General features: G+C 41.3%; 1 protein-coding gene across 2 annotated transcripts in view; it reads right to left on the reverse strand.

Moving 5' to 3' along the window:
• bcas3 (BCAS3 microtubule associated cell migration factor) overlaps positions 1-12,950 on the reverse strand; it is a 312,845-nt gene extending 299,895 nt beyond the window's left edge. For both annotated transcript variants that reach the window (XM_061072808.1, XM_061072807.1), the window contains exons 1-6: positions 12,889-12,950; positions 10,613-10,705; positions 10,337-10,391; positions 9,352-9,427; positions 8,428-8,534; positions 1,833-1,914 (exon numbers count right to left, since the gene is read on the reverse strand). In XM_061072808.1, the coding sequence (XP_060928791.1) occupies positions 1,833-1,914; positions 8,428-8,534; positions 9,352-9,427; positions 10,337-10,391; positions 10,613-10,683 (391 nt within the window). In that variant the 5' untranslated portion in view covers positions 10,684-10,705; positions 12,889-12,950. The remainder of the gene's footprint in view (positions 1-1,832; positions 1,915-8,427; positions 8,535-9,351; positions 9,428-10,336; positions 10,392-10,612; positions 10,706-12,888) is intronic.
• Between the last annotated feature and the right edge of the window lie 739 nt (positions 12,951-13,689).

A 13,689-nucleotide genomic window follows, 5' to 3' on the forward strand; every position in this document is an offset into this window, starting at 1 on the left:
TTAGGGGGCATTAGTTGGTGGCATTTTAAGGAAAAAAAACAGAAATCCAACTGATCAATCTAGTGGTGCTGCTTTGGATCTACGTAGTTGCATACAATGGAATCTGGAACAGTGTGATGTAGCCCTTAAAAGCGCAGTTGGAGTTTTTTGTTCATTGTTCATTCTTACTCCCTAATGAACCACTCTCGTGTTGTTATCATAAGTCTCCAACGATTGTCTGGTAACCTCAAAATAACAACAGGAAGTGACTGCTCCCAGCCGAGAAATAGTCCTGCACATAAAAACTCTCTGTAAAACCACAACTTTATACTTTGGTTTTTGTGCAAAGAAAACAAACAAGATAAAGCGCATTAATTAGAGCACTTTAGAGGTGATGTTTCTCTTTTTTTACATAACCAGGCTAGCTGCTCACCAAGAAAAACAGCTGTTTCTGGTAGCTTCCTATTTACTCCACATGAGAATGGTATTGATCTTCTGATCCAACACTGACCCCTTAAATCTGAAGTGTTTCAACTCAAATGCGGTGTCATTATGAACTTAAACCGAGCGAATGTAACATCACTCATTCAGTATGATCCCACTTCAATACCAATACAACAAACAACAAATGAAAAATAGCTAAATTACATATTCCGGCTGAAAAAGAAAGAGAATCTGCAGCCCCAATGTTCATGTAAAGTCTCCAAAGGGAGTTCAGCAGAACTGCTAGTTTCAAAATAAACATGCAGATATACCGATCAAAGCCAAGGCTACATCCACACTGCGACCTTTTCATTTGAAAACCGCATTTTCAACTTAAAACGATCTCTGCCCACATGAGCGTTTCAGCTCTGTAACAGTTTTGATCCTTGTACATACTAAGATGCCTGAAAATGCATATTACATGACCACTTATGTACACTGGGAATGTAACCTCCAGTGTACATGGGAAGGTGCCTGCTGGTCTACACTGGTCTATCGAATGATGGGTTGTTTCCTACACATGTAAGCTGTTGCATCATTGCAAAATACAAAATTGAACTGCACAAAAGCTGTTGGCAAAGATAAAAGGCTCAACAACACTTGGGTTCTCAATGTTACCTTATGCACTAGTGGCCTAGGCTAATGCCAGTTGTGTCTTCCAGAAGAGGATCATGTTATAGGAGCCTGACGTTTAAGCAAAGGCTACGTCGTGAACAAAACTACCCAATCAACAAGCTGTTTCTATTATATTTGAGATATTTGGGGATTTTTATCACCTTTAATGGATAGGACTTGGGGAGGGGGGTAGAGAGAGAGCGGGGGAGGACATGCATAAAAGGCTAAAGGCCGGCGCATGCTTCTGCGTCGTCAGGGGCCCGCAGGCACGCAGCTGTAACGCAGGACTCGTTCTCATTCATGGTTCTCCAACCGTTGCGCGTGTTGCCATGCAATTCCCCGCCAGAACACTAGGCGCAGTAATGTTTTTTGTCGAAGTCGGCTCTTCTTTGTGTGTTGCACGAAGAAGAGCGATTTATTTACATCGCCACGGCGGCTCCGCAGAGCCTTTTTCTGGCGGAAAATCCTGCGTCTCCGTTCCCGTGAAAACGCAGAAGCATGCACCGGCCTTAAGGGTCAGAATTAAACCAACAAGTTTTTAGTGTCTACTGTACATCATCGTTTTTAAACATCTCCATTTCTGCCTGCCCAGACTAAATCGCAGCCCCAGAGTTTTCAAGCTAAAATGGGGCCAGCAGCATTTCTAAACTGCTCTGTTTAAGCGGCTCTAAAACTCTAGATTAGTGCGTTTTAGACAAAAACATAGTAGTGTGGATGTAGCATTAGGAAAGGTTAATTCCAGGTAAGGTACTCACTGATATGAGGTGCTGGCAGAATGCGAGCAGCTCGCACGGGACCATGACGCACCGAGAACAGCTCCTGGGCTTCACCTGCCAACTGAAAGAAAAGGTTTCAATAGTGCATCAGTACATATATCAGGTCCATCAGGGGAAAGATGTTTTGCACTCATCAATTCAGACCAACATTACAGTAAAGTTGAAGCTTAACACACATATTCAGCCCTTACACCAACCAGAAGTGTTGTTGTGTCTACCTGTTGCTTCACATGAGTTTAATATCAAACAAATAAAAGTTATATTTATTCTCAATGTATTGCGTGTGTCCTTGATGTCACTAAAATGTGAGGAAAGCATTGCGGTTTTGCAGAGCTGAGTTTTTGAATATTTTAAATGCTATACACATTTCCATGTTTACCAGTAAGCAGCCCTCTTCCCTGCCTGTGTTGGTGCATAACTGCCTATCTTGGCAAATGACAGCCACTTCCAGGTCAGTGAAACACTGTGAAACCCTTGGTAGTAGAGTGTATTGTGTCACATCATGTGCACTTTCATGCTTGAGCATAAACATAGGGCAAACGAAGCTGGGGACCTGCTCATAACTAAACCACTCCATAGTGCTTCTCGCCATCAAAGAAATCCAAAGGTTAACTTTAAGGGCACCTTTTCCTGTTGGTTGCTGCGAGTCTGCAAACACCACATTTATCTGGTATTAATAAACAACTACCTTGGGACAAGTGTTCATTGTAGTTTCCATAATGTGGAGAATAATGTGTGAAATAACCATGAAGGATATATGTCTAGGGAGGTCTCTGCAGAACAACAAAGCACAAGGACAAATAATCATTTGTTCACACTGTAAGAAATATAATCTATTCCAACTGTGTGGAATCGACTCGTCATAGAGACGGAGACAAGGGTAGGCAGAGGCGGAGGATGGGGAACAAGGGCGGTCTGGTGGTTTAAGTTTCAGCCAAACCACCAAGTAAAATCTACTGAGGACAGAAGAGAAGGCCCGGCGGCATCGCACTGGAAACGAGCTTCCTACACTGTGATAGAGCCAACAGGGAAGGGTTGGGGATATGGGTTCATGCCAAGTGGGAAGGAGCCCTATGATGTCTCTGTCCCGGTCTGACTGCACGCACAAGAAACACTCAACACTTCTTACAACCTCCCAAGACTGTCTTGAGTTTTAATTGCGTAATCACAGAATAATAAAGAAAAAATCCCTGACTGGAAGCTCAAACAGGTTTATGATGAGATGTTGCAAAGTGTGTGTTTCTGTCGTAAGCCTCTTTGAGGGACAAATTTCCAACATGGTTACGGTAAGTCTCCAGGAAATGAATTCAAGTCTACACAATGTCCAAAAAGTGACTTACCACAATGTGTGTGTGTGGTGTGTGGTCTAGTGACTATTAAACTATTACTCATGTTGGGACAATCTATAACTGTTTAAAGAGTCAAATTATGGAGGCTTGTCTTCCTTATGGGACAAACAGAAAGTCCTCATAACGTGAATGATGAAAGGAGAAGACGTGTTTTAGGGTTTGCGTTAAGGTGAGCAAGTAGTAAATTAGTACGTTAGGTTAGAGGAAAAGTAACAAGTCAGCCCCTCCAAACCTGTAGCCAAAATGAATAAGAGAAAAATACAGCACTCGGCATCCATCCATCCATATACCACATATTTTTGTTGTTTTAAGACTTCTGTTCATCAACCAGCTTCAAACGATCAAACAAGTGCATTCCAGCACATTTGTACGGGCTTGAAATTACATTTACGGATAAACATTACAGGATGTCCTATTAGAGAGGATTTTTAAGTTTGCTGCATTTCTGGTCTATTACAGCAGACGTACAACCGCAGTGTAAAGCACTTAATGGATGCCTGTGTGTGTCTGTGTGTGTATGTGTGAGTGTTTGCCTGTGTGCGTGTCTCAGCTGTGTTCCTATGTGATGCTGGTATATTAGGTCAATGGCCTGCACGGCTCTCAGCATGCGTAATGGCACGTTGTTCTAAGCGCAGAATGCCCCACTTTTGTTATTCTTTTATGCGTTAAATTACACTGAAACCTGCATTATCACTTTACTAGTGATTTAATCTGTTTGTTTTAAGTCTTTAAGCCCATCTGAGGGGATGATCGCTCTTTTGTGCAATTAGTAGCCTTTTCAAAGTGGCGGATTTGGAGCTGCGTTTTTATTCAAAGTGCTTAAGACCCAGCAGTGGTAGATTAACACTGGAGACTCGAGCAGGTTACACGAGCGCTGATAGCAGGAATAAAATGAGGTTGGCAGCAGGGTAAGATTCCTATACAGGCAAATGGACCTGCGAGGGGAATAATGGAATTTGCTGGATTAAAATGAGACGATGGGAGGGCCGGAGGTTAATGCGTCGGGTTATTGTGCATTACCCCTCTGCTCATCCTGGTCTTACATGGCTCTGTGTGACATCTACTGCCATCCACAACATTGCCACCATTACATTAGAGGCCTTGTGTATGCAATATGCCAAATTGCTTTTTCAAAAGTTGTTTTGCCCTGAATACTGTTATTCATTATATTCATTTCATTTGTGGCTCGGATGCTTTTGTGAAATCACAGTGTCTGCTCGTCTGTTTTAATCTCTCAAATGTAATGTCATAAGCTGTGAAGTGATATTTGGGCCATATTCACAAGTGAGTACGCTCACGACCACAATGCTGGACATATTAGAGGTCTGGAGGGAGCAGGTGCTTTGGGGATCATACACTAAAAGGTGCCGGTTCATAGGATTTCATAACATGCAATGTGAAAACTCAGAGTGCATGACTGCTTGTGTGAGGCAGAGCAAACCGGTAGTCACAGTTTTTAAGGTGAAGCATCCACAATTAATATGCTGGTGATGTAGATACAGATACATATGACACCCTGAAGGAGAATAAGAAGTGTGAAGTGCATCGCGTCGACACTGCTTATTGAATAGTTAACTGGCTGCACAGATTTAAAAACCATTGCAGCGCTTGGAGATCCAAAGTGTTTTGTGTTAGTGTTAATTTTAGTCGTTAACATTTTTTGCAATGTATCTGATTATGTTTTCAGCTGTTTCCTTCACAAGGTTTGTTTGAAATTTCAATTATAATTTTTCAGTAGTTTTTTCCTTAGATTAAAATCATTTTCAGGCCCCTGCTTGAAGTATACCGCAGATATCAAACACTTTAATCCTTTTAACCAAACAAAGGAATTAGAATTGACCCTACACAAAAAAACACAAGGTCACACTTAAATATGTCCTGTGCAGCTTTGATTTATATGACTATGTCTAAATGTTGTTTTTTTTGTGTCAGCTCCTCAGAATTGAGGGCACAGTACAGAGCTACACTTTTCACGGCTGAAGGTCCCGTCTATTAGAATGATTTTCATCACATGTTTAGATTGTATCAAACCATTTTCTGCAGAACAGTTTTTGTGTGCTTTGAATTGGAAAAAATATCACTATTCTTTTTTACTCTAACATATTATAAACCACGCAAAATGTGCATAGCTCATTACAGAAAATTAAATATGTCTTATTTTATGCCACATATTAAAATTCTCTCTCAGGCCTAAATCAGACATTCAGACCTAAACCATGTTTAACCAGGACATGCATTAACCCAGACACTTGCTGCAGACACCTGTCTTCCCAGCAGGTCATTTCATCTCAACACGTACGCAGACAGACAATTAGTCCACGACAGTCTGCCTCTTATCAGGCTGTGCTGGGCGACACCTCTCCAGTGTGAGGCGACAGTGATCTTCATCGCCTAAACACCTCTGTCAGCATCCATATGACCAGTCAGGAGTCCCCATCTCACAAGTGTGTGAAAGCGTGTGTACACGTGTATGTTCGTACTCTGCTGGGCCATTACAGAGGGTGTCGGCTTAGCAACTGTCACAAACACTTCACGGCCACTCGAGAGGCAGAAACCGAGGCACCTTCAGTGCTTACTTAAAACCCTGCGAAAAATAAAACACAGCCCAGAAACGTCCCGTAAACGTTCAAAACTGAAAGAACACAACGGGGAGGGACAGCATGTGATAAGAGGCCAGGGCGAGCTGTGTGAATCACAAGTGGTGTCGAGCAGAGCAGCCTCACCACGCTCCCAGTATATTTTACTGGGTGTGGGACAGCTGTAATCCTCTGCTGCACCATAATAACTGCAACAGAAAAATCTTCCAGCGGCAGAAGAGTTGCCACATCACAGCGGCCGATGTGTGTGTTCATGGGTAAAGTCAGATTGTGTCCCGCGGCCCTGGGATGTTTACAAAGAGGCTGATTAAGGACTTTAGCGTGTTTAGATCTCACAGGATGTATGTGAAGTTTGCGTGTTTCGGTGACAGCCCCTACATGAAAGGTGATACTCAAGTGAGCCAAGGCTTCGCAGGGTTGTGGGTAATTTGTTAAGTCACAGAGCACATGAAAACTTCTAATGATTTTCCTACAGTGACTTTATAGATGTGAATTTCCTAAATGAGACATATTACCCATGCTACTTGGTGCAAGTTCTGAGGTCGGGCCATAATTAGAATATGTTTTAACAGAAAAATAGGATTTCAACACGCAACTTGTTAAAAAAAAAAGTAAACCATACATATTGCAACACATATGTTGTACAGTACCTAGAGATAAATTAGTTTATTCAATATAGGATTCTCTCTCTGTGGTGCACATCTGATCTGTAAATAACAGATCAAGTAAACCCAAATCCCCCTGATTTTACTTTCCCAGATGCTCGAAAGGTCTCCATCTTGTGGCCATATTTCACATTACACCAGGAAAGGACTGAAACTGGAACACAGTATGTGCTGCATAGTATTACGGATTAATTCAGCTTGTTTACAAGCAGCAGACACAATGTCACCCATGCAATCAAATTGGATAGCCCTTAAATTAAACTGTTAAACAAATACTTCTTCTCAACTATGTAGTAGTTTCCAGTGATGTAATCGGGGGTGTTACACTGGACTTTGATTTGGTCTATGACCCATCTCCTTTCCTCTGATTCCATATAGATCATTGCTTCTTTCTTTATAGTGCTATTATTACCCTAATGACTCATGGCTATTACCCAAATACTAACACTGTAGTGAAGGAGAATTTATCTCAAGACTGTTGTATTAGACTGGATCAGTTTAAGAGGGAGAGGAAGAAAGATTCAACCAGGAAGCTAAACTAACAACTGTGCAGTTGCCATTTTACTTAAATACGTTTAAAAGAACCGCACTCTATGTGAACTTGTATCCAACTGTATCCGTTTCCATTCTGTTCGATTCTAAAATTAATTTTGAGAAGCTGCACAAACTTAATCTGTCAGTCACACCTCACTGACAACATCAAACAAACACAACTCGGGCTCTGTATTTATTTGTCTTCTTATTGTCTCCACCACCTTGGTTCAAAGAGCTGTGGAGAAGGATCTGAGGACCTGTGTTTCAGCTCTTGTTGGAGGCTGAAGTTCTACTGTCAAAAACATGGTCAATGCTGCCATCTAGTGGACAACAAAATTTGTTGGCTTAAAACTGCGGAGAACTTAACCACATGCAATCGAGACACCCGGCCATTACTAAATGATAATGATTAAAAACACCAGCATTAGTTTCTTCATATATAAAACAATTGTTCTGAATTACCAATGAATATTATCATTGAATACTTAAGTGTAATTGTGTGGGTAAAACATAATGCAACCCTGCTATGTGCCTCATAAGGAGTTACATGAGGTCACTTTCATTGATTGACAATCAAGCTGAAACGAGCGAAGAATCCAGCAACAACCATGAGGTGATATCAAGAGATCTCAGCCACAGAGAGTGAATTACACTCAAACTATCGAAAAACATGTTTATAATGAAATAAATGATAGTGAATGCTTCGAACCTACAGGGTATGTTTTAGGAAGTAATAACCAAATTAAATTTTCTACTAATTGTGACTATTGTGTGCATGAGCAGTTGATGTGTGATTGTTGCTGATTTGTTGTCGCTCAGCAGAGTGATAATGTCTCTGTAGCAAACTGACAATAAAAACAGCGAAGCTGCACAATACACAGATACGTTGACTGTGTTTTTTTCTTGTTGTTGTTTACTCATTGTTAATCTTCAGGTACACGTATGTTTTACGGCATCAGACATGTCCTGACACATTCCAGTGTCAGAGGGTGTTTGGCTTTTGAACTCCGCATGGAATCAATATTTGCATTACACAATAACATAATCAATTTGAAACATGTCAAGTGACATGATGAGCCTTATAGCTTGGTAACGTTTCAGTGTCTACCACATAAACAAATCGATCTATGACTGATTAGAGTGTTTTGTTTTCACAACATAAAAAAAAATCTGTGTGTTGTATATTTCAATAAAACATGAAACCATCCCTTTAATTACAGATACTTTTGGGTCAATATATTAAAAACAGTAGTTATTTTTGGGGTTGATTTTGCATCAGCCTTTTAGGTGATGTCCATGACAACTATAACAAAATATTACACAAGTGACTTGGTTTTGGTGTTAATCTTTTCTGTCCTTGTGATGAAAAATGGAGCATCGTGTGAGATGAAAGTACAATTTTCACAGGCCAATTACGCTTTTGACTTACAGATACGCCCCAGACCTGCATCCCATCCGTGTAGCCAATCATGAGGCAGAGGGGAGGGTCACTAGTTCCACTGTGCATCTCCATGAACTCTGGGTTACGAGCAGTGTCTGGGAAAAAAGAGAAGACATAACATTGTTTATTGAGAGGATGTGCTGAAAAATGCAACACGTGAATTACATCAGGTGCATTTTAATGTTTTCACTGGGATAAACCCCAGAACGAAGTCACAGTAATACATATTTACTGAAGTGTCTTTTTTTTTACTTCAATCAATCATTTTCACTTTTTCCTTTACTTTCATTCTGTATTCTTTAGCATTTAGGTTCAGGAGCTTTTGTGATTCGGGATCCAAATGTTATTACACTTTTAATAACTAGAATTTCCCTCAGTAGAGTACATACGTCCGCCAAGACCCAACCGTCCCCTTAATCAACCAACAATCAAATTAGCTGGGGTGAAAACATAACCTCCTTGGCTGATGTAAAAATCAATCCGGTTTGGTTCCAATAACTTTTGGTGTTGTGCATTCAGTACCAAAACTGCCAAAGTGATAACCACCTAGCTAGAACACAACCATATTTAAAGCATCATAAAGTTATTCGAAAAACATAAATATTAAGAGTCCAGTAGATTTTTAATCAGCGACCAAACACCGGAATCCAGACTGAGAAGTTAACATAGCACCTTAAACAGTGGAGGTGGGGTTCTCTCATTTTTTGTAGGTTTGATTTAACAATCTAACTAGTTATTTTCTCATATAGTATAGTTATAGAGTTATAGATGGAAATCGATCCTTTGTTTTTCACCGAAGATCGCAACTGAAAAACTCAAAGTAAAAAGTGGCTATTCAATGTGAAGCATTGACAACTGTTCAATGCTCTGAAACCAAAACTCAGCTGTCTGACACTGAAGTGAAAGACTTACCGTTGAAGTCAGCTTTCTCAAAGCGAACCCATATTATCTTCTCTTTTTCATCAGTGAGAGGAGAACTAGTATATGCCTGTAAAAACACAGAAAAGAGAGCAGGCAAACATAAACAACAACAATGTTCAACATTCAAGTGGAATTTAACTAAAATACAAAATCTACTCATTTGAATTAATATATTAAGGAGACGGATATTTGTAGAAGAATAAAAGTAAAGAGAGGCTACTGGCAGACAACATGCTGACAGCCAAAGTGTGTATTATACCACATATTATAATTTTCTACATTTAACACACCTTAGTTTTTGTATGTTTGACACCTGACATCTTTAATGTAGTTTCTTTTAACTTTTTCATGTTTATGTCATGTTTATGTTATTAGACTGAATTCCAAACTTTCATGAAACCTATGTGCTTCATTGTATCTTACATTCTTCAGTGTCATATAGAATTTCATTTGTTCAGATGTGAAACTTACTTGACCCGACCTTAAACCTTTACAGTAAACAGCTGTTTGCTTTCTTTAAAAAACACTGATCTGAAAAATAAATATTCCGAAGTCTATTTCTGTGTCCCTGCGTAGACTACAACCTATATTTTCCTTTCAGGTCCAAGACATTTTTGGATTTTTAAATTTCTATTGTTGAGATATATTTGTATGCATCACAGTTCAGAGCTGCTTTACCTCAACAGTACTGCAGTAGCTCAATTCCATACCACATACTGCAGTGTGTCCAGTATATTGTATGTTGACATACTGTGCAGTATAGTGACAGACAATGATTTTGTGTTGTTGTACCGTCAGATGTCAATAAAATAACTTTGAAATGCTGTGACCAGTCTAACTTTTTCTGGAGGCATCTGGGTTCGTCTGTCTCATCCCATGATCAAGACATAATGAACTCATGAAAATCAGTCATGTTGTAGGGTGCTGTGATACGACTTTCAGATGTTGTGGGTGAACTTCTGGAAGAATCAAATACCTGGGGGACGACATCCTGCAGGAAGGTCACCACGCTTTCCATGTAAGACTGCTCCCTGTGACAGCAAAAAGCTCGTCATCATTTATGATAAGGCAGTTATCCACATAAACAATAGTACTTCAAACAGTACATCAAACTCTCAATATCTCCACAACTGTTGGCAGCAATCTCAAAACATATTTAGAGTCATGCTGCAGTGTTAATGACCTGCACGAGGGGAACACTTAAAGGAAGGACGCTACTTTTAAATGTAAAAATAAAGAATGCTGTTCTTACGTGGCAGCTTGCGCTCGCACCAGAACTCCTCCAGCACAGCGACTCGGCCTGCGAGGGGAGTCGGACGCCATCTTCTCTCCTGTTGGTTTTATCCTGAAAATATACAACATGATATTTTAACATTATAGCAGCATAGACACATATAATCATGTTGCAATCAAACTAACTTGCAGTTAATTTTTCAGCAGCATGCATTCACATAATACATGCAGCCTTATCCAAATTAACCTGAACCAGGTGTCAACGGATTCTTGCATTGTGCTTACGGAAAACAGGTTAATAAATGAAACACCATTACAATTTAGAATATCATTCAAAATTAAGCAGTATCACAATTTGTGAAGTTTATACAAAATGTTACCAGTATACACAGAGAATCGTGGTGGAAGAGAATGCTGAAACAGCATGTTATTTATAACAGCATCTTCACAAATTAGCACAGAGTTGAATCCGCTCTTCATAATTCTCTTCATATCGATTTGATTATCCAATATGTGCTTAACGTGTCACCATACTCAACCAGTCATCTTAATCAACACAATCTACAGCTGTTAAAATTGCCATGAGGGTAAAACAGCTATAAGTCGATTGAAAACTGGAACCTTCTAAAAAGAGGATTAATTCTATTTAAATTGCATTGGTCTGAGCTGTGTTGATAGTGTGAGTCATGACCTACAGTCCAGATCCGACTGTCACTGTTAAACAAACAGCCAGTGCACATCCAAGCATCTACTCAACAACCAATCATCAACCAGAACAATTGCCACCAGCCCCATAAAAACTGTTTTATTTTTATGTGTAGGAACAAACATCAGTTCTATTGGTGCAACAGCTGGAGTCTGCAGACGTGTCACTGGACTGATACAGTGAGGAAAATATGCCTGACTTTAACTTCAGCTAGTCAGTGTGTGGATGTTCCAAAAGGCTTCTCCTGACATTTCTGTCCCCAAAACAAAAAGTATCAATGAGAGTGAGTGAAATAATCTTCCTACAGTGTGTGTGAGATCGCCCTTGGGAGCGCTCAGTTAAAAGAAGACAACACCCAACGGCCTCTTATCAGCAAAAGAAGACAGCAACCGACAGGAAGTTCCAGCATCTGACTGCAATGTCTCCTCCTGACGCCTCTGTGTCCGAGAGCAGCTGTAGAAGACCCTGGACGTGCTGGAGGAATTCTACTGCATCTCTGCCCCCTGAGCACCGATGGATGCCCGAGCAGGAGGATGGGACTGCTGCCACTGTGATAAGTGGATGCTGGTCGGCTGCATGAAGTCAAGTGGAGAGGCGGTGGACTATGGGCAGAAAAGGTCTCTGGTTCGTCTCTGGTTCGACTCCACGGAGAAACAACAAAAAGACGAACCTGGATTGATCTGTCCAAAAATCCAAGAGGATTCTCTCTACCCTTTCTAGTGCCCCTGAGCAAGGCACCTTACTCCCCCAACACCTGCTCCCCGGGCGCCGTACATGGCTGCCCACTGCTCTGTGTGTCCTGCACCAGATGGGTTAAAAGCAGAGGTTGAATTTCCCTCCTTGCATGAGTGTGCTTGTGCATGTCTGTGCATGTGTGTGGGACAAATAAATGTATCTTAATCTAAATCTCTTAAGGATGTGCAGACAGGTGCCATCAGAATGCAGAGACTAATATAACCATGCTAACTTTCCTGGAGTAAAACAGATGTGATCGGGTGGAATCAGACAGTTTAGGCAAACTAGAAAATCCTCAACCAACTATTTCACACACATGTACATCCCCCCCTCATTCTTACACGCAACCACAATGGACCTGCCATAAGGAACCACTGATGCTCTACGCCACATGGAGAAACCAGCCTGTCAAGTGTTTCAGTGGAGTCTATGTGATGGAGTGTGTGTGTGTGTGTGTGTGTGTGTGTGTGTGTGTGTGTGTGTGTGAGAGAGAGAGAGAGAGCAACCATCAGTCTAAGCAACAACAACACAGCACACGATGGACTTCCCAGCGTCCCCATCGTTATGAGCTTCTCTCGCAGAACCCCCCCACTGAGCAGAAGGACTGCCTCAGCCTCGCTGGGAACATTCATTCATTCAGCTGAAGGCAGCAGCACCCGAGACTGTCACAACAACACAGGCTAAAGGCTAATGCTAAAGTTCCATAGGTGGATGAGGACCCAGCAGCTGCTAACTTGGCTAGCTAGCATTAGCTTATCTAACTCCCCCTTGCAGTGCCACCTCGAGGTCCAGGACCCGGGTGTCCTGTGTGTGTGTGTGGGGGGGGGGGTGTTGATGTGTCTGGAGCTACGAACCGAGCCGGTGGCCGCTGACGGTGTCCTCGGGCTCGAACTTGTGTGCTGCTTCGTGTGGCTCTCCACCAGAAGATGTCAAAACATAAACAGGCGAGATTTGCGGAACTGTGTTGTATCAGTGGGAGCCAATCGGAGCACGGGAAGGCTTTCGCCGACCCAATCAGGCAACAGCGAGGGCGGGACTATTGACAGTGGCCAATTAGAAACGGAGGATTTACAAAAATAAAAGCCTGGATGCCCCATGTTCCCAGAGATGTGTGGTTCAGTCTTTGTCTCCAGACACTGTGGATTAATGGAGAGGCAGTGGTGCAGTGCATGCCATCATCATTTGTACTTTTGTAACTTGGCATAAAGTCTCAATTAGCAAAGGAAGCACAGTTTCTTTATAGTCACCAAAGTGAGTATTGCTACACAGTCTGATGGCTGATGAGATGATCAGGTGGAAGCTGAGTGGAGCTGTGATGGAGTGAGGTCACTAAACATCACCAAAGCGTTTGTTACTACAGCCTTTTTGACATGGAATAATAAAGGAAGACACAGGTATCACTCATCCCAGGCCTTATTGATGTCATTACTGATGAGCCCTGGGTGTTTTACTCATATGTCAAAATGGCTGCAGTGAAAAAGGTCTGTTAGAACAATGAAAATAAAACTTTTATTGCTCAGGCAGCATGAAACCTTGTAAAGGAAGATGTGTGTGTGCACTGTGTACTGTCAGAATGTAATGTGTTTGTATGTTTGGCCTTCACAAAATGTGTCACGTATTAATTCTTAATTCTAATTAATACTTTCTTTTTTTCT

This window comes from Limanda limanda, chromosome 6, assembly GCF_963576545.1.
Source record: "Limanda limanda chromosome 6, fLimLim1.1, whole genome shotgun sequence".
In the NCBI taxonomy this organism is placed as follows: Eukaryota; Metazoa; Chordata; class Actinopteri; order Pleuronectiformes; family Pleuronectidae; genus Limanda; species Limanda limanda.